The 27692-nt window shown below is 38.5% G+C and overlaps 1 protein-coding gene, 1 non-coding gene and 2 pseudogenes across 2 annotated transcripts; 2 read left to right on the forward strand and 2 right to left on the reverse strand.

The window, feature by feature from the left end:
- The first annotated feature begins 341 nt into the window (after nucleotides 1-341).
- Nucleotides 342-448, forward strand: LOC112441702 (U6 spliceosomal RNA). Its single transcript, XR_003029563.1, has one exon. It is a non-coding gene; the product is annotated as a U6 spliceosomal RNA (small nuclear RNA).
- Nucleotides 5052-5987, forward strand: OR51A6P (olfactory receptor family 51 subfamily A member 6, pseudogene; annotated as a pseudogene).
- On the reverse strand, nucleotides 15396-16645 carry OR51T1 (olfactory receptor family 51 subfamily T member 1). The gene has a single exon (XM_002693312.5). It carries the CDS (start codon nucleotides 16431-16433, stop codon nucleotides 15396-15398), a length of 1038 nt encoding a protein of 345 aa, XP_002693358.3. The 5' UTR covers nucleotides 16434-16645.
- Nucleotides 23681-24636, reverse strand: OR51H10P (olfactory receptor family 51 subfamily H member 10, pseudogene; annotated as a pseudogene).

A 27692-nucleotide genomic window follows, 5' to 3' on the forward strand; every position in this document is an offset into this window, starting at 1 on the left:
GTGACAATTTGCTGTTATTAAGATATTAGCTATCAATTATAGGTACTCTCAAACACTGCAGGTGTGTCATTAGTTTATACCCAAATAATCGTATAAAGTAGGTGCTAATATTCCTATCTGAAAGAAGGCATACAATGATTTGTCTAAGGTGTCACCCAGCATGTAAATAAATGGTGGAAACAAGAGTGAAAACAGACTTGATTCTAAAGCCCATGGTCCTGTGGGCCACACTGCACTGCCTTCTTAATCAGGGACTCCTGCCTCCTTACCCTTGTCTGAATCCCCTTGCATCCTCTTACATCAACCTACTCTGACTTCCAACCACTGCTAAAAGCATGTAAGTACTCATTTCAGCAGCACATACACTAAAATTGGAACCATACAGAGAAGATTAGAACAGCCCCTGAACAAGAATGACATGCAAGCTCTTGGAACAAGCCCTTTGTTTATACATGTAATAGGAAAGGTTCAAAATACACAAAGAAAAAGTAACAGTACTAAAAAGAAAAAGACAGGTTTTTTTAATTTTTAGTTTTGTATTGGGGTATAGCCTATTAACAATATTGTGATAGTCGCAGATGAACAGTGAAGGGACTCAGCCATTATATACATGTATCCATTCACCTGAAATACCCTTCCCATCCAGGCTGCCACATAACATTGAGCACAGTTCCCTGTGCTGTACAGTATGTCCTTGTTGGTTATCCATTTCAAATGTAGTAATCTGTATATGTGCATCCCAAACTAACTATCCCTTCCCCCCATCCTTCCCCCTGGCAACCATAAATTCTTTCTCTTAGTCTGTGAGTCTCCTTCTTTGTAAGTTATGTTATTTGTTTTTAGAATCCACATATAAGGGATGTCATACGATATTTCTCCTTCTCTGGAAAAAGACAAATTCTTAATCAGATTTGGAGATTTTAGCACTTTCCTGTTTCTGTGCTACTTTGTTGCATGTGTAGATAAAAATGAAATTGAGCTATACACTCCAGATGTATCCATCTTACTCTATGTAATTTACATTTTAAAAATTAAAAAGGGAAAACATCTTCATTGACTGTAAGAAAATAAAAAGAAACTAAGAAGTGATGAGCCTAAAATCATGTATCAGTTAATTTGGAATTAAATAATGTATTGGTAGCTTCAACTGCTTTCTCTAATCTCTCAGGCAGGCTCTCCTTGATATGTTCAAGTCTCTAAAACCTGTGGAATATTGCAGTCTGACCTTTTCATGTTCTTATGGGAACCAGTGAGTTAAAACTACAATCCTGTATTAGGCTCTCTTCTGGGAATTTCTAGGAAGTTTCTTGGGGAAATCATTTGTTTACAGAGGATAGCAGAGCTATAGGAATTGGTGTTCCATAAGTACAAAACTCAAAAGACAGCTCAAAGAGTGATCTGTAGATGAAGGTTGGTCAACAGATGTGGTACACTGAGGCTGAGAAGCCTCTAGCCTAAACTCATTTCTGTTTCACTGTGTGGTTACGTGGTAAGTGCAGTAGGGCCCTAACATAACAGTGTCTTATAATATGGCTTTGTATCATGAGTGTGTCTGAAACATGGAAACTGAACTGGGCTTAGAGAGGATGATGAATAAGTGTCAGTAATGCCTAACGCGGCTCAATAAGGATGACTTTTTGACATAGGAAGGGCTCAAAGGTAAAAAAACAAAAACAAAAAGATTGCAATGGGGGAAGGGGGTAGGGGAGCTTCTCTTGATGATATGTTTACCGGATAAGAAGATACTTTTAACTTAAATTTGGAGAAGAAGCTATGAAGATGTAAAAACGAACTAAAATGCTTTTAGCCATCCATTGCCACTGTTCAATTCACCTTTCTATGGTTCATCTGAGAAAGCATCCAGTTGTTCATGCACAGTTAGAGAAAATGCTGGATAGAGTTAGAACTCTATGTGAGATAGGAACTGGGAAATATGCAGACTCATCAGCCGAAAGAGTAAAGTGTATTCATCTAAGCAAGACTAGGAAGGTAGACATGGGTACAGAAGTCAGGCCATGGATGACAGGATCTTAGTCACTAGACTCAAATCAGAGGAGAGGACTTTATTTAGTCTTGAAAGAAAGGGCAGGTGAGAGGATATTAAGGCCTCATGTTAATTGGAAGAGGGGCCTGGAAACAATCTAGCTACTCCAGGTAAGTTGTATGTGACTGCAAGGAAAGTACTGTAAGGTGCAGTCTAAGACAGTCCTTAGTATTCTGTCAGAGAATAAGACACACCTGGGTTTGAATTCTAGTTCCATCCATGACTGGGGCTTCCCAGATGGTGCAGTGGTAAAGAATCCACCTGCCAACACAGGAAACACAAGAGATGCAAGTTCGATCCCTGGGTCAGGAAGACCTCCTGGAGCAGGGAATGGCAACCCACTCCAGTATTCTTGCCTGTAAAATTCCATGGACAAAGGAGCCTGTTGGGTAATAGTACATGGGGTCACAAAGAGTTAGAGACAACTGAGTATGCAGCACATATATGCATATCTATCCATGATTAGCTATTTATTACTTTTTTAAATTTATAAAACAGAGATAATAGCAGTACCTGCTTCACAAGGTTTCTCTGAGAATTAAATGAAGTGTATATAAAGAGTCTGAGATATCATTCATCTTAGAGATAGTATCCCTGAATTTTAATTTTTTTTAGTAATAACATGTAAGACTGTCTCCTCTCAAGGCAATAAATTTACTTGAAATTCTTGAGTAATTTCTCCACATGAGTCACTGCACTTGAGAAACAAATGCACTGGGCCCTTTATACACTAATAGGGTAATGCTCATGATCCAAGCCAGGCTTCACCAATACGTGAACCGTGAACTTCCAAATGTTCAAGCTGGTTTTAGAAAAGGCAGAGGGACCAGAGATCAAATTTCCAACATCAACTAGATCATCAAAAAAGCAAGAGAGTTCCAGAAAAACATCTATTTCTGCTTTATTGACTATGCCAAAGCCTTTGACTGTGTGGATCACAATAAACTGTGGAAAATTCTGAAAGAGATGGGAATACCAGACCACCTGACCTGCCTCTTGAGAAAGCTATATGCAGGTCAGGAAGCAACAGTTAGAACTGGATATGGAACAACAGACTGGTTCCAAATAGGAAAAGGAGTACGCCAAGGCTGTATATTGTCAGCCGGCTTAGTTAACTTATATGCAGTGTACATCATGAGAAATGCTGGGCTGGAAGAAGCACAAGCTGAAATCAAGATTGCCAGAAGAAATATCAATAACCTCAGATATGTAGATGACACCACCCTTATGGCAGAAACTGAAGAGGAACTAAAAAGCCTATTGATGAAAGTGAAAGAGGAGAGTGAAAAAGTTGGCTTAAAGCTTAACATTCAGAAAAGTAAGATCATGGCATCTGGTCCCATCACTTCATGGGAAATAGATGGGGAAACAGTGGAAACAGTGTCAGACTTTATTTTTCTGGGCTCCAAAATCACTGCAGATGGTGATGGAAGCCATGAAATTAAAAGACACTTACTCCTTGGAAGGAAAGTTATGACCAACCTAGATAGCATATTCAAAAGCAGAGACATTACTTTGCCAACAAAGGTTCGTCTAGTCAAGGCTATTGTTTTTCCAGTGGTCATGTATGGATGTGAGAGTTGGACTGTGAAGAAGGCTGAGTGCCAAAGAATTGATGCTTTTGAACTGTGGTGTTGGAGAAGACTCTTGCGAGTCTCTTGGACTGCAAGGAGATACAACTAGTCCATCCTAAAGGAGACCAGTCCTAGGTGTTCATTGGAAGGACTAATGCTGAGGCTGAAACTCCAATAATTTGCCACCTCATGCGAAGAGTTGACTCATTGGAAAAGACCCCGATGCTGGGAGGGATTGGGGGCAGGAGGAGAAGGGGATGACAAAGGATGAGATGACTGGATGGCATCACCAACTCGATGGACATGAGTTTGGGTAAACTCCGGGAGTTGGTGATGGACAGGGAGGCCTGGCATGCCGTGATTCATGGGGTCGCAAAGAGTCGGACATGACTGAGAGACTGAAATGAACTGAACTGATTGTTAGTCGGAGATTTATTATGTTTCAGACTGATCAGGACTTTGCCCACTATCTCTTATCCTCAAAGTAATTCTGCTATTTTACTATCTCCTGTTCATCAGTAAGTGTATGAAATTTCACAGATAAACATTTATTTTTAAGTTCACGTAAAAATGGAACAAATATTTTGAAAGTGAAACTATGTGTAAAAATTGTCTAAAGAATGTCTAGGACAGAGTAATAGTTTCTGATGTTTTCTCTTTTTAATCTCTCTAACATATTTATTCCTTTTTTTCCCTCTTTCAGCTTGTTAAGAGCCATCTCTCATTTTCATCTCTTGATCTGACTGAGCAAGTGTTGAGTTTATACCTTTACAATGTCACAGCTGTTTCTACTTGGTGGATGGTGTTACCAACAATGGTAGCAAGCTCTACAGAGAGTTTGCAAGTGAAATCAGCTTTAGAAGCCTGGCCTGAAAAGTGTTTGGAGCAAACATCTCTAGAAATTGGAGAAACCACTTCCTAACTGCTTTACTAAAATCTATTTCTTGCAGTTTTTTTTCTTTTCTTCTTAATTCTACCTTCATTTTGGATCAAGCAGAAAGAGGTACCCTATAGTTCAGCCTGACTGTATAAATTGTTTAATTAGATTATAGGTGGAGAGGGGCAAAACCTAATAGTAAAAGGGGAATTTATTTGCAGGACATATCTTTATGTGGGTACTTTTTTTCTCCGGACCTGATGGGGAAGTGTGACATCCATGGTTCTCCTTGTCAGTTAACATTATCTGACTATATTATCAATAGTCTATTTGTAAGAAATACCTCATTCTTTTATTCTATTATGAGAAGTCTTTCAAAACTTCTTTATTCCTTGTTCTTTTATTCCTTTATTCTTTTATGAGAAGTCTTTCAAAACTGTGTTTTCTCTGTTTATGTCTCAGACAAAAGTGCTAAAAGAAGGGAGAAGTACATAACAGACCTACGCTGAAAGTGCCATTTCAGATCTGGGAATAAATACTTCCCAATCAATTTATCATGCGCACTCTCAATTCCTCTAAGGTAGAGATCACCACCTTCTTCCTGATTGGAATCCCAGGACTGGAGCATGTTCACCTATGGATCTCTGTCCCCATCTGCCTCATGTACCTGGTGGCCATTCTTGGCAATTGCACCACCCTCTTCATGATCAGGACACAGCCCTCACGCCATGCACCCATGTACTATTTCCTTTCCAAGTTGGCTGTCTGTGACCTGAGACTGTCCCTCTCATCTCTCCGTACTATGCTGCTGATCTTTGCTCTCAATGCTACAGGAATTTCCCCCAGTGCCTGCTTTGCTCAAGAATTCTTTATCCATGGATTCACAAATCTGGGGTCCTCAGTGCTCCTGGTCATGTCTTTTGTTCACTTTTTGGCCAGCCACAACCCCCTGAGATACAGCTCCATCCTCCCCAATGCCAGAGTGGCCAAAATGGGTCTGGTGTTCCTTATTAAAAGCATACTCTTAGTGCTCCCATTTCCTTTCACTCTTAAAAGTTTGACCTATTGTAGGAAGAGCCTACTTTCTCACTCTCACTGTCTCCATCAAGATGTCATGAAGCTTGCCTGCTCTGACAACACAGTCAACTTTTTCTATGGCTTCTTTGTTGCTCTCTTTATGATGACAAACAGTATGTTCATTGCTGTGTTCTATGTATTCATCCTGAAGACTGTGATGGGAATTTGATCCCACAAGGAGCAGCTCAAGGCCCTCAACACCTGTGTCTCCCACATCTGTGCTGTGCTCATCTTCTACATGCCCATCATTGCTTTGGCTTCCATGCACTGCTTTGGCAAGCTCAAGTGCCAAGTGGCCATGATCCTCATTGCTGACATTTTCTTGCTAGTGCCACCTTTGATGAATCCCATTGTCTACTGTGTGAAGACACAGCAAATTCCTGAGAAGGTTCTGGGGAAATTTGGTCTAAAATAAAGGTATGCAGAAAAGTGAGGCAGGGTCAGCCAGGTTCAGGGAATAAAACAATACCTTTCTAAGCAAAGTATTATGGATGGGTCATTCTTATCTTTCCTAATTGTGATTGTAATCAGTACAACAACATGTGGTCTGGGCATTGAGGTCTGTGAGCTTAGGACTTACACGGGCATTTATAGGTATGTATGGGATAATTTTGTAATATAATTAAAATCATGAACCAATACATGGATGTGGAATTTTAGTTACAGTGTTTACAACACAAGGATGTAAAAATGGAAGTAGAGATTGTTTTCCCTTATAAAGAATGAATATCAGAGGAGCTGGAGTCTAAAGACATTACTCCAAACCAGTTACTGATTTTCTTTCGTGCAGCCTTCAGACATGTATTTACTGTGGGGACTCAATTTAAATTCTTGATTTCCCATTTAAATTTAAAAAGTCTGTTTTCAAATATGAGTTGCTTGTATATTTGCTCCCTTTGCTCTTGTTTTTTTTTTTTTTTTAATTTCACCTTGGGTTATAGTTGATTTGGGCTTCCCTTGTGGCTCAGCTGGTAAAGAATCTGCCTGCAAAGTGGGAGACCTGGGTTTGACCTCTGGGTTGGGAAGATCCCCTGGAGAAGGGAAAGGCTACCCACTCCAGTATTCTGGCCTGGAGAATTCCATGGACTATGGTCCATGGGGTCGCAAAATGTCGGATACGACTGGGTAGCTTTCACTTTTCATAGTTGATTCACAATGTGGTGTTAGTTTCAGGTATACAGCCAAGTGATTCAGTTACATATTCTTTTTCAGATACTTTTCCCGTTTATGTTAATACAGAATATTGAGTAGTGTTTTTCATGTTATATAGTAGGTCTTTATTAATTATCTCTCTTATATACAGTAGTGTGTATTTTAATCTCAAATTTCTAATTTATTTATCCTCACCACCTTTCCCCTTTGATAACCTAACCCTGTCTTCTAAGTCTGTGAGTCTGTTTTTGTTTTGTAAATAAGTTCATTTGTATCTTTTTATAGATTACACATGTAAGTGGTATCACATGATACTTGCCTTTCTCTATCTGGCTTACTTCACTTAGTATGATAATCTCCAGGTCCATCCATGTTGCTGCAAACTGCATTATTTCACTCTTTCTAATGGCTGAGTAATATCTCACTGTATAAATATACCATATCTTCTTTATGCATTCATCTGTCTGTGGACATTTAGGTTGCTCCCATGTCTTGGCTATTGTAAATAGTACTGTTATGAACATTGGGGTGCATGAATCTCTTTGAGTTGGTGTTTTCTCTGGATATATGCCAAGGAGTGGGATTGCTGGAACATATGGTAACTATCAATTCCTGGGTTGGGAAGATCCCCCAGAGGAGGGCATGGCAATCCACTCCAGTATTCTTGCCTGGAGAATCCCATGGACATAGGAGCCTGCTGGGCTACATTACATAGGGTCTCACAGAGTCAGACACGACTGAAGCAACATAGCAGGCATGCAAGCATGGTAACTATATTTTAGTTTTTTAAGAAACTTCCATACTGTCTTCATAGTGACTGCACCAATTTACATTCCCACTAACAGTATAAGAGGATTCCATTTTCTCTATACCCTTTTGTTATCTGTAGATTTTTTGATGATGGCTATTCTGACCAGTGTGAGGTGATACCTCATTGTAGTTTAGTTTTGATATACATTTCTCTAATAATCAGTGATGTTGTCTTTGCTCTATTCTTAACCATCAAATAGAGACAAAGTGGCTCAGCGGTAAAGAATCTGCCTGCCAATGCAGGTGATGCAGGAGACATGGGTTTGATTTCTGGATCAGGAAGATCCCCTAGAGGAGGAACTGTCAACTCATCCCAGTATTCTTGCCTGGAAAATCCCACTGACAGAGGAACCTGGTGTACTATACTCTATGGGGTCACAGAGAGTCAGACACAGTTGAGCATGCATGCAGCCTTGAACTGACAATAAACTCATAATATTCTTTAAGATAGAGTAGGTTTACTTTTCTTTTCCTCTAACTTACAACAGGATTCCAAAAAGCCATATTTACTAAAAGAACAGAGGGGCAGTTCTGCTATTAGTAAGAAATAGGAAAGCTATTAATAGTAGCATGGTAATTTTTAAAGCACTGATAATTCTTAGATGCCTTAAAATATATGTTCTAAAATAATGATTTCAATGCTTTTAGATACTTGGTATTTTGGTATTTGGTATTTGGCATGTTCAATTACACTAAGAATGCTAGAAATAATTTTGAGCTAATAGAGAAAATGACATATTAGACATATATTAAGGAACATAAAATAATATTCATGCATATATAATTGCACTTTTAAAAAGGTAAATTATTTCCTATAAATTATGTCATTTGGTTTTTGTTCATGTTTTACTCACGAGTATTTAGTTGAGGACAAAAATAGAAAGCATAAAATTTAGAATAAGCTAGCCAACAATTCAGAGAAGGCACTGGCACCCCACTCCAGTACTCTTGCCTGGAAAATCCCATGGACAGAGGAGCCTGGTAGGCTGCAGTCTATAGCGTCGCATAGAGTCGGACACGACTGAGAGACTTCACTTTCACTTTTCATTTTTCATGCATTGGAGAAGGAAATGGCAACCCACTCCAGTGTTCTTACCTGGAGAATCCCAGGGAGGGCGGAGCCTGTTGGGCTGCAGTCTATGGGGTCTCACAGATTCAGACATGACTGAAGCACCCTAGCAGCAACCAACAATTTGTACTGTGCAGTGAGAGAAAATTACTGTTAATAAATTTCAATGTTTTACTTTGTGAGTCAAAATCATAAATAATTAATAGTATTGATGTTCCCAAAAAGCATTTGAAGAAGTTGTTCTCAGATGGCTAAATATTACTATAGATTTGATGTCCGCAGGTGAATTTCACTGAGTTCTTGTTCAAAAACTGATGTCTCAATGTCTATAGCTTCTTTAGGAAAATGAAGGACAACCTTTTGTACATCCTCCCAGTTTGTACTATTAATTCTCTGACGACCCTAACAGTTTCCAATTATGTTATGTTTATTAGTTCACATGTCTGCCTCTCTTTCCTGTAATTCATTTCTTTAAAACAACTGCACACATCACACTGATTGGCATATCTCCAGCACTTGTATGGAAATGACATCTGAATAGTAGTCTGACACATTTCTCAACTCTCAACACATTTTATTGCTGAACAACAGCAGTAAAAACTCTTAACAATTCAGAATATGATGATAAATTTCAGGCATACAGAATATCTAGAATGATAGAAAACCTATTGCCAAAATCATTAAGGAGTAACTATACATTTTAGGTTAAAGAAGCTTCCTAAAAAACAGTTAATGTTCTGTTTAACCACAAGAAAGAGCAAATACATTGTCGTGAAAAACATGAGAAAGGATACTTATTCTCTTTTTAGTGTTTACCCTCAACTCAGAAATTCAAATCCTTACAATAACTCAAGTCATAAGATGTCAGTAAACATTTCTTGATCAGAAGAGTAAATACGTTTCAGTTTGTCACTTTTCCTCAATTACCATACAGGTTTAACGCATTTTCAATCAAGCTCCCAGTAGCATATTTAGAAATTCACCCAATAACTCCAAAAATAGATGTATAAGATTAAACTGAAGAGTATGATAATAATAAATAAAAATTGTAACAAGGCTCTTTATAATAAGAACAACTATTACTCAGCTATAAATTCTGTGTAGTTTGGTCAATGAATTAATGGGAAAAACAAGGAAATATAAAAAACACACTTCAGTATACCATACATGATATGAAAACTTAATATATAATTAAGGAATATCAAAACAATATTGAAATAGGTTGACTATTCAAACAATTATGGTAGAAAAAATCAGCACCTATTTAAACTACACATGTGTTTGTGATCTTTAATCACACACAAAAATAAGATAAACGAATAAGTATGTTCAAAGCTAACTTTTAAATCTACTTTAAGTAAATAAATTAACCTCTGGATGGGAACAATTTTCTAAAGAAATAAGAAAAATGTAAAAGCTGAAAGGAAAAGTGAAAAGCAATTAGATATTTGAATGGCTTTTAAATCATTACAATTTAGAAGATAATAATATGATATATGCAACATTCACCATTTACTAGGTACCAGACTTTGGGCTAAATATTTACCTGCATTAACTCCATTAATTTTTGCAAGAGCATGGTAGATTTTATGAGTTCCCCCCTGTTATGGGGATTAAGAATTTAAAGCTTTGAGCAGTTAGCTTATCCAGGGACATAGAACTATGGTGTTAGAAACTTGAATCTACCCCAGGCGTGTGTTTCCAGAGCCTACAAACTAATCCATTCAATTTAACAATTCAAATCCTATGTGTGGTCAAATATGTATTTATAAGAATATATTTTGAGAATTATTTTCTATAATAAAAATGCTATAAAATATTTAAATGTTAAATAATAGGAAGTATAATATAAACCATGATATACAACTAATATTAAATATTATTCACCCATACAACTCAGCAGTCAGAACTAAGTGGTATTTGCTAAACACTAAATTAGATGTTTAGGATTAAATGAAAATAAAACATAGGCCTACTCTCAAGCTTATAGTCTGGTGGTAGGAAGAAAAAACAAATAGTTAAATTCACTGAGTAAAGTACGGTAAGTTTAAGCATGAATGTAAGAAAGCACAAATAAAAGAATGGCAGTTTGTCTTTTTTAGTGAAGAATCAGAGGAAAGCTTCCTAAAGGAAGTTAATCTAATATAAAATATGATTTAATGGAGAATAGTGAGTAACATCATGCAAATCTAAACAAGTAGAAATATATGTTGAACTATACCCTACTACCCTGGTTCATAAATATATGTTTTACATATACTACATTGGCTTATTAAAGAGAGTTTAGGTCATAGATCATATAATATTTCTCAGTGGTAGAATTGTGAATGATTTTGTTATCTTTTAAATACTTTTCTGTATTTCCCAATATATTCACAAAAGTTTAATTATATATAAATATACATATATATGACATTTATAATTTTTTAAGAAAAACCCAAATATATTAAATGCATTGCTTGAAATAACACCAAAATGCAAAGTCATCTACTAATAGCAACTACTATAGAGTACACTGATGAAAGTGTTTCAACACTGAGCAGGCAATTTTGGTATTGCACAATTGAATTTTGAGTTGAATATGAAAAGTACATTCGGAGGAATGAAAGATTAACACATAGAGCAGGCTGCTTTATATACTGACCATCATAAAACTGGAAGAACGATTACACATTTCTAAAATTGCTCACCCAAAATGTTCAGAACTCAGAATTTTTTATACTTTAGAAAGGCCCTGTAACATTTGGGGCATTATCCTGTATTCTAACACAGTTATATTACTGAAGTGAAATGTGTTAATATTCACACAATTGAAACAAATAATGTCCATAAGTATATTCACAACAGTTCATGTTAGCTTTGTTGTTTGCTTCTAATGCATTTGGGTATCAGACTTATGAAAATTTTAAATATATATATATATATGTATTTTTCCAGATGTTTTTAAATATATGAATTGTGAAGTGTTGTGGATCTACAAAAAAAAGAAAAGGAAAACAAATTTTAGAAATCTCTTTCAAAGAAGCAATTAAAAAGCCATTGTTATTGGTAAGAACTGGTGAAGGAATGTTTGGATGGTTAGCTTAGGGTGTGGTGTGGGCTGTCTGCTCTGCCACAGGACGGTTTCAGAGTGATAGTCTCTGCTGTAGTGTGATGCTCTTTAAAGAAAAATATTTTTCTTTCTTGTTTCATAGTTCTTCATTTCCACCAGCCTTTCATAGCTGCTATACAAGCCCTCTTTCCTCTCTAGGCAGAATAATGTCTGGACTCAAAAATATAAATATTGAAAAACATTGGTTGGCATTTTATGTCATTCCCTGGAGTCCTCAAAGGGTACTGTGTAACCTCATCTAGAACATGCCCAGTTCTGTGACAGTTTTTCTGCCTCACCTCATTCCTACAATTCTTACCTAAACTCACAAAATTCTCTTACTTAAGTCCCCTTCCTTAATTTTTTTTTTTTTTTTTATTCTGGGCTTACTAATAGGCTGCCTGACTAATAAAAATCTCTTCCATTATTAATCCTTTTTTTCTATGATGAGGTATAGATATTTTATGTCTATACCTTGGGACTATTGAACTTTTACATAATAGTTATATTCTATCCCATTGAAGGGTTTATAACCAAAGAGACATTTGGCAGCAACATGAAGATGCAACATTGAAATCTGAAATACTGAATTGTGGTATGATGAAATATAAAGGTTTCCCACAAAATGCCCAAGGCCAAAACAGCTTCTTTGCTGTGATGCTGGTCTTGGAGTCTAAAAAAACAAATGTTATTTCCATTTGCACTACTTTCTGCATGTTCATACATTGATTTTTCTCCACGTAAAATACTGGCTTCAGGCATACACGTTTGTGTGACATTTAAGTGATTCCAGTGAGATATCAAAAAAAAATCTGAATATTCTGTATAAAAAGGAAATCATACAGATAATATTCACTATAAACAATACGTGGATATCATTGCTTATGGTTAGAGAAAAGCGGGTTGGGGTTTGGGCAAAGCAGAGTTACAGGCTTGTTAGTGCTTGAGCTGAACAGAAAGCTGAGGCAAACATACCAGAATTTGGGAGTGGGGTTCCCTGTCTGGTTTTCCAGGCAAGAATACCAGAGTGGGTTGCTATTTCCTTCTCCAGTGGACCACGGGTTGTCAGAACTCTTCACTGGGACCTGTCCATCTTGGATGGCTCTGCGCAGCCTGGCTCATAACTTCATTGAGTTATGCAAGCCCCATCACCAGGACAATGCTGTGATCCATGAAGTTACAATACTTTGGCTGCCTGATGCGAAGAACTGACTCATTGAAAAAGACCCTGATTATGGGGGGAAATGAAGGTAAAAGGAGAAGGGGATGGCAGAGGGTGAGATGATTAGATAACATTACTGAATCAATGGACATGAATTTGAGCAAACTCTGAGAGATAGGGGACTTCAGAGGAGCCAGGCATGCTGCAGTCCATGGAGTCACAAAGAGTCAGACACAACTTAGAGATTAAACAACAACAACTCCCTGTCTACTAGAAATAGGAAGCTGGCTTAGAGGGAGGAGATAAGTGGCTTAGATCAGAGTGTCCGTTTGGTCCATTGAGCTTACACATGAATTTCTGAGTGGAATTAAGATTTCATAACCCTTTGTGTGAAACAAAAGTTAGGAGAATTCTCTCAATATCCTGTCAACTCTATATTGAGGTTCAGTTCAGTTCAGTCGCACAGTCGTGTCCGACTCTTTGCAACCCCATGAACTGCAGCATGCCAGGCCTCCCTGTCCAACACCAACTCCCGGAGTTGACTCAGATTCATGTCCATCAGGTCGGTGATGCCATCCAGCCATCTCATCCTCTGTCGTCCCCTTTTCCTCCTGTCTTCATTCCCTCCCAGCATCAGAGTCTTTTCCAATGAGTCAACTCTTCGCATGAGGTGGCCAAAGTATTGGAGTTTCAGCTTCAGCATCATTCCTTCCAAAGAACACCCAGGACTGATCTCCTTTACAATGGACTGGTTGGATCTTCTTGCAGTCCAAGGGACTCTTAAGAGTCTTCTCCAACACCACAGTTCAAAAGCACCAATTCTTCGGCGCTCAGCTTTTTTCACAGTCCAACTCTCACATCCATACATGACTACTGGAAAACCATAGCCCTGACTAGACGGACCTTTGTTGGCAAAGTAATGTCTCTGCTTTTGAATATGCTATCTAGGTTGGTCATAACTTTCCTTCCAAGGAGTAAGCGTCTTTTAATTTCATGGCTGCAGTCACCATCTGCAGTGATTTTGGAGCCCCCCAAAATAAAGTCTGACACTGTTTCCACTGTTTCCCCATCTATTTCCCATGAAGTGATGGGACCAGATGCCATGATCTTAGTTTTCTGAATGTTGAGCTTTAAGCCAACTTTTTCACTCTCCTCTTTCATTTTCATCAAGAGGCTCTTTAGTTCTTCTTACCTCTCTGCCATAAGGGTGGTGCAATCTGTATATCTGAGGTTATTGATATTTCTTCTGGCAATCTTGATTCCAGCTTGTGCTTCTTCCAGCCCAGAGTTTCTCATGATGTACTCTGCATAGAAGTTAACTAAGCAGGGTGACAATATACAGCCTAGACGTACTCCTTTACTTTTTCACAAAATAAATATTGTTAATAGAGGTAACCCACATGTGTCATATTAAAAACTATCAGAACCACTGTGTACTTCTATGGTAATAAGTACACAAAAAGGTCAAGGAGCCTAACAGTTAGGGAGAAAATTAACAACTCAAGAAACCAAAGTGAATAGAGAGAAGTTTCAGTCCTGAGGTACAGTAGATACTGAAGAGGGGCATAGAATCAGAATCAGAACTATATTAAACTGTCAAGGCAGTGGGAAAATAATAAAACGCAATGTGTGATTTTATAAATTGCACTCATTGGAGTTGTAACAAATCAGAACTTGGAAAGTTTCATTTTTGTTAAGGAGGAAAAAGATTAAAGGGAAAAAACAAAAAGACAAATTCAGGGCATGTATCCAGAAGGAGGCAGTGGTCTCTGGAAGTGATTTAGGAAATGAAGCCAGTGTACAATAATTACCTAGTTAATTACAAATTTCTATGTGTGAACCTTTGCATACACATGTAACTCTTTTGTTTACCAGCTCAACCAAAAATCTTCAATTACCACTGGGAAATTTGACCACAGAAACAAATGGTTTTGTTCAGTGAATGAAAAATAAAATTATTGTCATTTATTTTGGTCCTTAGAATTATCATTTTTAAGCAGATAATTAAATTGTTTGACTGAATGGATGAAGATGACTTCACTCTGTGTGTATTTAGTCTTTCTGTGCTTTTAATATGCACAAAAGTCCACATAGTGGTTTTAAATGTTTGAAGGCTGTGCTGTGCTGTGCTTAGTCGCTCAGTCATGTCTGACTCTTTGCCACCCCATGGACTCTAGCCCGCCAGGCTCCTCTGTCCGTGGGGATTCTCCAGGAAAGAATACTGGAGTGGGTTGCCATGCCCTCCTCCAAGGGATCTTTCTAACCCAGGGATCAAACCTAGGTCTCCCACACTGCAGGCAGATTCTTTCCCAACTGAGCTACCAGGGAAGCCCCAAATGTTTGAGGGACTAATACACAACTATTTTGGTTTTGAATATTGTTTATTTGTTTGAACTCTTTGATAAATTTAGGGGATTCTCATCTTCCTACTCCTATAATTTTACTGAAATTGTGTTAGTAACTACAGTGCCTGAGGATGACATGGATATAAATCCCTCTCCTACTTAAATATACTTTATGTACTGACAATTTCTCCCCTTCAGTCCCATGATCCTCTAAGACCCCTCACATTACGGCTCCATGAACCTTTAGTTTGAAGTAGCTGGAGCATAGCCTGGCGGATCGTCCTGGTCTTCAAGCTGTAAATGATAGGGTTCACTACAGGTGGTAAGAGCAAATACACATTGGCCAAAATACTACAGATCACCCTCGGAGTAGAGCTAAGGAGGCGATGTGTAAAGGACAGGCTGATCATTGGCACATAGAAAATAGTGACAGCACAGATGTGACACACACAAGTGTTGAGAGCTTTTTTTTGCTTCTTGGGGGCCACGATGCTCAGGACAGCACGGATTATCAGGACATAGGAGACAAGAATGAACATTAAGTCAGTACCAGTCATGTAGAGCTGAAGAAACAAGCCCAAAAAGCTGTTGATCCAGGGGTTGGAATATGTATCTCTGATTATATCTGGGTGGTAACAAAATGGATGGGAAAGCTCCTTTCTTTCCTGGAAAGATACAGTCTTCAAGGCTAGAAGCATGGGAAAGATGAAAATTAGTTGTCGTACGCAAATGAATAGTCCGATCACCATGATCATCATGTCTTTGAGGACAGTGGCATATTTCAGTGGGTTACAGATAGCCATGAAGCGGTCAAAAGCCATAATTGCCAGCACTGAGGACTCCAGGAAGGAGAAAGCATGTACAAAGAACATTTGAATGAGGCAAGCTTTAAAGCTGATTTCCCGGGCATGAAACCAGAGAACCCCAAGCACAGTGGGGAGGGTCGTGATGGTCAGACACAAATCAGCAGCTGACAGCATAGAGAGGAAATAGTACATGGGCTTGTGGAGCTGCTGCTTAACAAAGATGACAAACAGGATCATAGTATTTCCCAAGAGAGCAATGATGTAGAGACAGCAGACAGGGATGGAGATCCAGACATGAGCGAGTTCCAGCCCAGGGAATGCAGTGAGGAGGAAGGTTGAAGGGGAGGATGTGGTGTTATTGAAAATCATCATGGTGGGTTGAGGACATGCCCTGAAAAAAGAGATAACAATAATAGTATTTGTCATATCGGTCCTTTTTCAAGCACTAACTCTTCTATAAACTCTTCCCAAATTACACATGTCTCTGTATTCAAAACCTCCAATTTAATCATGATACCTATCACATAATTCTCCAGTATCTTAAATTTTTCTTATCAGACTTGGCCCTGTTTTTCTTTTTCTACCATCTCCCAATTAAAACCATCAGTCTCTCTAGGTTCATCCCACCCTATTGCCCAGACCAGCCCTGACTTGAAGTAGGAAATACTTATAGACATGTCACACACATGCACACACACCAACAAAACAGCAACTGTGATTACAACTGTTGGGTCTTAGTATTAAATCTCCAAGCTGGGACTTCTCTGGTGGTCCAGCTGGTAAGACTATGAGCTTCTGCTGCAGGAACAATGGGTTCCATTCCTGGTTGGGGAGCTAAGATCCCACATGCTGTGTGGTGCACTCAAGAAAAAAAGTCTCCAAGCTATATGAGTTGTTATAGAAGTAATGGAGAAGTGCTTAAGGGCACTTCTTAAGGGCACCTGTGAAAGCATACTTCATAATGTTCTTGCTGGAAGATGGGCTAGGATTTTATATCCAGAAATACCCTTGTACCTGAGTTATTAGCCATTCTCTCCTAGTGGACTCTATTAGAAATGTCCTTTAGGTATCAGAGCTTCTTTATTTCTTTTCCTTTAATGGAGTAGCTTCCTTAATTCCTCTCTCCTCTACTCCACATCATCTTGTGCTCTAATTCTGTTTCTCTGAATCCTGTTCCTGGTCTACTGAAAAAGCAAGACGTTGTATCCCTTTTCTCCAAACTTACACTTTAGCACTTCTTTCTACTCCTTCCCATAGGTCTCTACCATGTAACTTGTAACCAACTCACTGTGAGTAGATTTCCCTAAAGAATCCTTTGAAAAATTTCAAATCATATTCTAGAATACATGATTTGAAGCATCCTAATCTAAGGATTGGAGAAGGCAATGGCACACCACTCCAGTACTCTTGCCTGGAAAATCCCATGGACAGAGGAGCCTGGAAGGCTTCAGTCCATGGGGTCGCTGAGGGTTGGACACGACTGAGCGACTTCACTTTCACTTTTCACTTTCATGCATTGGAGAAGGAAATGGCAACCCACTCCAGTGTTCTTGCCTGGAGAATCCCAGGGACGGCGGAGCCTGGTGGGCTGCTGCCTAGGGGGTCGCACAGAGTTGGACATGACTGAAGCGACTTAGCAGCAGCAGCAGCAGCAATCTAGGGATAGTGGGTAAGGCTAGACAAAATATTTGTATAAAAAAATGTGAGAAGCCCTCAGCAAAATGAAATGAATGACTGTAAAAAGCATTAATGGAATGGAAGTAGGGACTAAGAGCTTAAAGAGAGACAGAGACAGACAGGATGAGGTGCTATCATAAACTGGAATATCAGGTAGTTTGCTGAGTGAGAAAGCCCATAGAATAATAGCTGCAAACACACACACACACACAGAGATGATGTCATAAGGGAGGCAAAATCTGTAACTGATATTTAAGACAAGCATTGCTATTCTATTTAGGACTCTTTCAATAAGCTCTAATGTCATTGCTCATTTTAATTTTTTACTTGGGACATTTAGTTATCAAGAAAAAAAAAGGAATGATATACCTAGCCTAACCATTGTGTAGATACAGCCAATCATAATATTCTTACTCTTATTTTTCACTAGTCTAGGCTTTCTGCCCCAGTGACAGAATAGATTAAAGGAATTTGTGAGTAGCAGATCCTTCCAGTTGTTTTATAAAGATAAATGAGGGATTGCTGGTTATTTTCTTCCCATCCTTCAATCTACTCTAGATGGTTACAGATAAAATTACTTGTTACACCAAAGGAAAAAAAAAACATTAATTGCTTTTTCTGCTATAATATTTAGTATTGTTATATTATAGTTGATTGAGAATAAAACACAAAGAATCAGGAAGACTAGTGACAACTTCTTTTCAATTTGATAAGCAAAGATATTAAAAGTGAATTCCTTTTCTGTGATAACCATCCTGGAATCTCCCTGCAATAAAGTGGCTTAATCTACTGACTGTCTTTCAACAGTGTTTTACATATGCTTTTTATTACATTAGTATTCTATTGGTTGACCACATTTCTTTCTTCCTCTAAAATTCTGGCTCTTTGGACATAAAACATATGTGTTCATCTTTATATTTTCTCCAGAGACAAAGCATGGTGATAAAACTTCAGATAAACTAGTTTTCATTAGGTGTATTAACAGGTATATAGATAGATAATAGAGACATAGATAAAGACTGCTAAGTCACTTCAGTCGTGTGCGACTCTGTGGGACCCCATAGATAGCAGCCCACCAGGCTCCCCCGTCCTTGGGATTCTCCAGGCAAGAACACTGGAGTGGGTTGCCATTTCCTTCTCCAATGCATGAAAGTGAAAAGTGAAAGTGAAGTTGCTCAGTCGTGTCCGACCCTCAGCGACCCCATGGACTGCAGCCTTGCAGGCTCCTCCATCCATGGGATTTTCCAGGCAAGAGTACTGGAGTGGGGTCCCATTGCCTTCTCCAGATAAAGACTAGATTAGAGAAATACAAATTGAGACTGGAAGTTTTGAGGGCAAATTGTTTCCGTAGATATGGGGAGCATAAGGAGAGTAATTAATCCTCTTATTGATTGGGAGAAGAAGGAGGGTAAGTTAAGAGAAAAGGAAAAGAATTAAAGTCTCTTATATGTGTCACCATTTGTTAGCCAATTTATATGTAATTTTATATAATACCAGGAAAAATTGATACAAATGTTTATTCTTCTATTTTAGAGAAAGGAAATGAAACTGACAAGGTAAAATTGTACATACACATTCAAAATTCAAAGCCAAATTTACTAACTGAAAAATCCATTAAACTATTTTTTATTAAACCATAGACCATGTGAGAAATCAGGCTTATGAGAGAAGTTAAACAGTTGAACACTGTGATATTCTTCCTTGAAAATGAAAGAACAGTTTCTATTATATACTAGTATGTGACTTAGAGGAAGTATAGAGATGAGAAATAAGTAAAACACAGAACAATGTCCTTATGGCTTATTTAAAGAATATTTGTGGAGTCAATCAGTATAAAAATATGCATGGATGTCCACATATATTTGTATTGTGTATACCTCCATGTGCTGGTGGATGTAGAGAGGAGTTTTAGAATGGGAATGTCATCAAAATATGACCAAAAATCAGACATCAATTATCTTCTTTTATTTGAAATGTATCTCATAAAGGACAAAAAGATAATATGAAATGATATGAGGGGTTAGGAGGAAAGGAGATGCATTTCAGTTCATTATGCTACTGGAAAAATCATTTCCAATGGGATAGGGATATGTAGGCAGGAGAAGGAGAAGGCTTTCTCTCCAGCTCACGTAAGCCCATGCACTCTGGAACAAGTTATAGGACAAAGCTAGGTGCCTAGTTTTGTCAAGATTTTCTCCCTACTGCCTACTAACGAGAAGAGTAGGTAGTGCTTTATAGCACCAGTTGTCGACCTGACAGGTCAGGCAGAAGGTAACATCTATCAGTTCACATACAGAAAGCTAGATTGAATGACTTGGATAAGATCCACCCAACTAAAATATGTAGTGATCCAAAGGACAGCATCACTGCTTACTGGCATGAGTAAAGTATAGACCAATCCCCACCTTTATCCATTCATTTCTCAACACTGAAATCTATTCTTTCCACAATCTGGAACCCTGTCACGACAGACCCAGGCCATATTAACCTGAAACTTCGCCTCCATTTCTCTGTACCACTTTATGGTTGGATCTTACATTTGACTCAATAATGAGGTATGGTTGATATTGATCGGTAAGTTACATATGCAAGCACCATCTCCTTTTTCTGCCTTGAGCGTGAGTTTCTTAAAGGTTTGGAAATGCCTGATTTTCTTCTCTTAGTGCTAGCTACATAAAAGAGAATATGGAATAACACAAATCTTTAATTATTGTTGACTGATTTCTAAATGATCTTAACCACAGGCAGAGAGTTATGAGTTCTATCCCTTTTTCTCTTCCTTCCTCCCATTCCCTCATGTCATTTTCCTGTCTCAATTTCTTCAAGGCTTCATCACACCCCTCTGTTTCTTCATCCTACCTTATTTTATAGTTTCCATCACTTCATTGATCTTCTCTTTCCCTCTTTCTCCTAGCACTTCTCACTTTTTAATCTCTTCCTTTCTATTCCAACCCACTAATGTATTCTTCTTACCTGCTCAAGTCATCAGGAAATAGCACCAACTTCTCTTCAGTCCCACAACAGAGCAGGCACTAAGCCAGCTCCCAAGAGTTGGGGCTTTATAGGAAGATTAGTAGAGTCACCAGGCAACAGAGGGCTGGTGAACGAACTGGTTGGATCAAGAGTTATGGCGCCCATAAGACTATGTTCCTCTCCAACAGCTCAGACACATCTCCCTGACACGCTTCCAACCCTGCTCCCAGGCCCAGGCAAATTCCATATATCAGGGGCTGTAAGCAAAGCCCTGGCCCTGGGGGATGACAGTAATGGGTGTCTTCAAAATCTGCCTGCCTGGATCAGAAAACTGCAACCATTCCTCTTCACCCTGCCTTAGGCTACAGATTCTTAACCTGGGATGCTCCCTGATGTCAGAGCAGGCTCAGGAGAGTGCAAAGAGACAGTCATCCCTATGTTCTCAGCTCCAATATGTACTCTTTCTAACAAATCTTGTCCTCCTTGTCATTCCTGTGTTCCTCCTCTTACTCAGGATCCCTTTCTAAGAAGCCATCTTATTATCTGAACCACATCTGTAGCCCACCTACCGTTCTAAGCATAATTAAACTAGCATTTGATGAGCTCATAACACTTGCCAAAAATAACGCTAACACTTGAAACACATTGTTGTATTTATTTATTATCTTGCTTATGGGTTAGGTATTATTCTCCATTATTCCACAGTTGACGAAATTGAAACTCAAAGAGGTTTTGAATAACTGTAAAAGTTAGCTAGTTACAGAACTGGTATTCACCCATGTCTATCTTACTCTAAAGCTGTTAATCTTAAACAATATGCTATACTGTCTTCTCTGGTCAACCGCTTCCACTGATACTTCAGAAAATGTGATTGTAATACATGGTTCCCAATCTATCCATTCTATAGATTGCTTGATTCTCAACTATGTGCTTATAGCTAATTTTAGCCTCATTTGGACAAGAATCTGTCTCTCCATAGTAGGCAGTAAGTTAATAAATCTTACCATATCTAACGGGCTTCCCAGGTGGTGCTAGTGGTAAAGAACCCACGTGACAATGTAGGATACTTAAGAGATATGGGTTCGATCCTTGGGTCAGGAAGCTGCCCTGTAGGAGGGCTTGGCAACCCACTTGTTGCCTGGACAATCCATGGACAGTGGAGCCTTGTGGGCTACAGTCCATAGGGCCCCTAAGAGTGAGACACAACTGAAGCGACTTAGCATGTGTGCACCATATCTAATCATTCTTGACTTTTTATCCTTCTTGAAACATTTTTCCAACCATGTCTCATTATATCATAGCCAGACGCACTGGGCAAAGATGGAGATACCTATCCCAATGTATATCTAAAGAGATTAAGTTATAGCATAAACTGTTTATACAGCAAGTAATGTTTAGATTTATATGTAAATACCATCCTTTCCCACTGTCTATTCTCAGCAAAAATGAGTGACTCTGGAAATTTCAAATGAGACTTACTAAAATTAAATGAGACAGAGAAGTTAGGCAGCATGAACTCAATCTTGGTAAAATAGAGTTTTCACTCATTCATTAATCACAAAAGACGTATCTTATGAACTACATTAAGTACATACTTGAGATAGACAGATGTAGTATAAAAGGGTCTCTCATGGTATGGTTGTTATGAAGTATGTAGAATAGCAGGGACACAATGCCATTAGGTAATTAGAGGACATATACTGTGAGAAACTCTAACATAATAAAGGGCATGTCAGAAAAGTCTTCTGGACAGAAATAAAGTTGAAATTTATATCAAAAATTTATACAGAGTTCCCTATTATTCTAGCTCACTGAATTCATCATACTTTTTACTTGCTATTTTATTTTTAATATATTTCTCTCCTGCTTCCAATGCATTATATATGCCTACACTATTTTTATGAAATATATTTACAGAACATATAAATAAACACTAAAGACAAAATAAGACATATCCTATATTCAACAATATATGTCAGCATGTTTACAATGGAGCAAAAACAATCTGAGAATTTTTCTTAAATAAGTTGTTAAAGATTGGCATGAAATGGAATACTATGCTATGCTATGCTATGCTAAGTCACCTCAGTCGTGTCTGACTTGGTGTGACCCCATAGACGGCAGCCCAACAGAATCCCCCGTCCCTGGGATTCTCCAAGCAAGAACACTGGAGTGGGTTGCCATTTCCTTCTCCACTGCATGAAAGTGAAAAGAGAAAGTGAAGTCACTCAGTCATGTCCGACTCTTAGTGACCCCATGGACTGCAGCCTACCAGGCTCCTACATAAAAGGGATTTTCCAGGCAAGAGTACTGGAGTGGGGTGCCATTGCCTTCTCCAATGGAATATGAGTCAGCAATAAAGAGAAATAAACTACAAAGACCCACAAAAACATGAGTGAAACTCAAATGCATTACATTATGAAGCAATGCATGGAAGATTATGTGCTGAAGGGCCCATGGCATTCTGGAAAAACAAGAATTATATGCATGGAAACAAATTAGAGCTTGTCAGGGTTGGGCATAGAGAGAGGGGTTGACTAAAGGGGCAGCATGAGTAATTTGAGAGAGTGATATAATTTTTCTGTACCTAGGTATTAGTGGTGGTTGCATGACTATGTATCTGTGAAAACTTAATAGAACTATATACCAAAACCAGTAAATTTTATAGTATATAAATATTGAAAAGTTGCTATGCAGCATTTTGAGAAAGAAACATTCATATTTGTATCAAGTTAAATTTTTGCTTTCATCAAAACTGCTATGCAATGGCATATAAAAACCTATTAGGTGCTTCTCACCACACATGACTATTTAAAGCTTCATTTCAATTTATTAGAATTGAATATAATTTAAAAATTCAGTTCCTTGGTTGTACTAGCTAAGTATCAGGTGCTCAATAGCCATGTGTGGCTAGTGGTTACTATATTAACAACAGAGATTTAGAACATTTAACATCACTGCAGGAATTCCTATTGGACAGTGCTGTACTTGATCCTCTTCTCTGGCTCAATTGTGTTTGCACAAAAGTCGTAAAAGCCCACCCTACCCCCACGGAACACTTAGACAATCCACTGATGGATCTGCTTGGTCCTAACACTGTATACAATTAGACTGAGCACAGGAGGCAGTGGCAGGTAGGTACTGGCCATGACTGTGTGTACTATGGGTGACAAATGCTTCCCAAAGCCGTGAATCACAGTCATGCCAATGAGAGGTACATAGAAGAGCAGCATGGCACAGATATGAGAGAGGCAGGTATTGAGAGTCTTGAGTCTCTCTTCCCAGGAAGCAATGCCCAATACTGCCTGGAAGATTAGAAAGGAAGAGGCCAAGAGGATCAAGGCATCTAGCACAATGATGAAGATCACCGCCAGGAGGCCGTAGATGCTGTTGACATGGGTGTCAGCACAGGCAAGCCTCATGGCATCCTGATGGAGGCAGTATGAGTGCGAGAGGGTGTTGGAGTGGCAGAAAGGTAACCTCTTGATGAGGAAAGGCACAGGGAGCACAGTCCCACACTCCGCAGCAGGACTGCTGCTCCAATCCTGCCAATGACTCCATGAATGCGAATGGTAGCATAGTGCAAAGGAAAGCGAATAGCCATAAAGTGATCGAAGGCCATGGCCACCAAGACACCTGATTTCCCTCCCCCAAAGGTGTGGATGAAGAACATTTCAGTGACGCAGACATCAAGGGTTACTGAGCACCAGCTGAGCCAGTGAACACTGATCGTGGTGGGCATGGAAGACAATGAAAGGCTGACGTCAGTGGCAACTAGCATTGCCAGAAAATAATACATGGGCTCATGGAGATGCTGTTCTACTTTGATGACAGCTAGGATGGTGACATTACCCAGGAATGTGAAACTGTAAAGAAGACAGAGGGACAGGGCCAACCAGAAGTCCTTCTCTGGCATTCCTGGAATCCCAGTAAGGGTGAAGGTCTGGTGGTTATTAATAGTTTAGTTGAATGACAGCATTGTGCATCAAAGGTTTGACTAGGCAAAAAGAAAAGAACTCATTAAGCCAATCAGCTTCAATTAGAATCACTGACAATAAGTTTTGAGATGGTAACCATGAGAGGCAGTGACAAATATTTTATGTTCGCCGTCTGATACAGAAACTGATATCCCCACCCCTGTGAAGCAATTCTATTACTGACCACCATAGGCTAAAATATCTAGAACAACAAAAAACTTTAATCAACACCTAAGCTAATTGGAATACAATTCACCTAGAAACATGGAGTAGTTGCTTGCCTTCTTCCTAAGGAAAAAATGATGCTGTACATTTATCTGGGTCATAAAAACTGATGCAAATAACCAGAAAAGAAATATTATCAGGCACAAACAAGACATAAGGAGTGTTCATGAACACATATATGAAGACCTGTATGTATCTTAATTATGATCTTAAATTGTTGTGATTTAGACAAAATCCTCATTGAGACTCAAGTTTTCCACTTGCATGACGTGGGACAGAATAAGAAAGAGAGTCTTTAAGGACTAAACTTCTGACTATCTGCATTCCTAGTAGTGTACGGGTACTAAAAGAACCTGAGATTACAGCAGGTGATGAAGGAATAAATTACTTGGCTTTCCACGGAATTTTATAAGGACCCACTATGATAGACAGAATAACAGTCCCTAAGGATGTTCACCTCCTAATTCTTGAAACCTGTGAATATAGTGGCTTGCATGGCAAAAGAAACTTTGAAGATGTCATTAAAGTTAAGGACTTCAGATGAAAGTTTATCCTGGATTACCCAGATAGGTCATATCTGATCATATGAGTCCTCAAAAGTGAAGAAAATTCCCCAGCTGCAGAAAACCAGAGAGACAACAACTTGAGAAAGACTCAGCAGGACTTGTGAAGATGAAGGAGGGAGACCAAGAGCCAAGAAATGTGAGTAACCCCTAGATGCTGGAAAAGGCAAGGGAGTAGAATTTTCCCTGGAGTCCTCTGAAAGGAATGCAGACTTGGTGAGACCTTGATTTTAGCCCAGTGAGAACCATGTTGTTCTTCTGACATGCGGAACTGTAAGATAATAAATATATGTATGCTGAGTCACTACATTCATGGTAATTTGTCGTGGGAGAAGAAGAAAACTAATATCCAGAGGAGCCAGAGGAGAGTTGCTTTAACCCCTTTTCAGAAATATTCCCAATCTTCCCATTCAGTCTCATTTATTCAGACTCTGTCCTTTTTCTTCATGGAAATTAGACTTCTCTGTCCTAAGGTATACCCGGAAGAGAATTCTGAGATCCATTTCTGTGTTACACCTGAAAGAAGAGAATGCCAGATAGAACTTGAGATGAGTTTTACAACTAACAACTGACCCAGTCAGGTGAAATCCATCTCTGGAGAATCTCCCAAAATGAAGTCATTGGCCTTGGTGTTGAGAACACAATTGGACTTAGTTTTTCTGTTCCTTCATAGAGATCTCTCATTCTATGCATTCCCACTACTGTGCAGCTACTTTAGTAATCTCCTTGAGTTTCCAGCAGCTCTATTTCCTATTGTAATTCTGAGTAAGACCTAGATGAACTTATAAATCATTCTAGATGTTGGTGCCTAACAGTTGCGGTAACAAAGATCAGTATTAAAATCTTGGTGTCATACAATTAAATATCTTCTATTTCAATGACTTGTTATCTTTAGGAAGATGTATCCAAATGCACAGCTGAGATATCACTTTTGGGGGGTCAGTCTAGCCACAAATGATAAGAATTCAGGATTGAAGGAAAAAACAGTGCTATAATGGCTCTTAACCGTGTGTTATGATCCTTACTGAGCATCTCATAATGAGTTTCTAAAATAAAAGTGTTCATATATACACATACATGAACACGAGCAAAATTCTGCATAGAAATTAAGTGAATTCACATATTATTGAAGCCTATCTCAGGATCCATATTAAAGAAAATGGAACAGAAGCCTGAGTCACAGAAAGAGCAAAGTCACTAGACAAAATCCAGGGTTGGACACAAAAGGCAGAAAACTCTGGATGCTTGGGAATATATACAGACAGGAAAGAGTTGCTCCAAGTTTCTTGAGAGTCGATAGCTTAGTGCTGCACTGTCCACTCTGGTAGCCACTAGATATCTGTGCCCATTTATCTTTATATTAATTAAGCTAATTACATCATCAGTACCTTAGTTGCCCTCGATGTGTTTCAAGCATTCAGCAGCTACATGTTGACAGTGACTGCTGTATTTGAAAAGTACAGATGTAGAATGTTTACATCATTCCAAAAAAATCTATTAAGAATTGAAAAATTAGTGATGCAGACTTCAAATTTAGAGAATACCAACATTCTAGCCGACCTGTTGCCAAATCTTAGCTCCAAGTGGATTTAAGACTCTTTCATACTGCAAAACTTCTGCCTCTCTTTACCTATCTCTGTCTTTGTCTCTTTTTTTGGGAAATTAAATAGGAAAGCACCACTGAAACTGAAGATTCTGGAGAGAAACCACCTGGGTTTGAATCATAGTTCTATTTCCTTAGACAAGTTACTTAAGAATCTCTGTGATTTATTCCTCATCTTTTAAAAATGAGTGGGATAGTTAAGAGTATTCACTGAGGATATTGGACATTTTGTTAAGCACCAGACAAATTAACACTCAAAATTTAGCTATAGTTAATGAGCATCTTTTTTTCTCTGAACTTTGTCATATTCGGCTAACTGTGAAAATTAATCTCAAAAATATCAATAGGCTGTGGAATTTATTTACACACTGATAGATATATCTACCTACCCATATATTACTGATGTATTTTAATCAAATTCTATACTATCTAAATCTTTGTATCCATCAGTGAATTTATTCCATCACTCAATGTCAGTGGCTTGCATGCAGTGACTGTTGCAGTGCTCAAGATCATGAACTCTACTGATCTGTGCTCAGTGACTCTTCATTAATCATGGATGTTTATTGTGAAGAATTTATTGGAAGCAGATCCTAGATAAAATAGAGATGAAGGGATAATACACTAGTAGAAATCACAGGTAGTGAAAGTCAGTAAGAGGAAGAGA

Source organism: Bos taurus, chromosome 15 (assembly GCF_002263795.3).
Source record: "Bos taurus isolate L1 Dominette 01449 registration number 42190680 breed Hereford chromosome 15, ARS-UCD2.0, whole genome shotgun sequence".
Taxonomy (NCBI): domain Eukaryota; kingdom Metazoa; phylum Chordata; class Mammalia; order Artiodactyla; family Bovidae; genus Bos; species Bos taurus.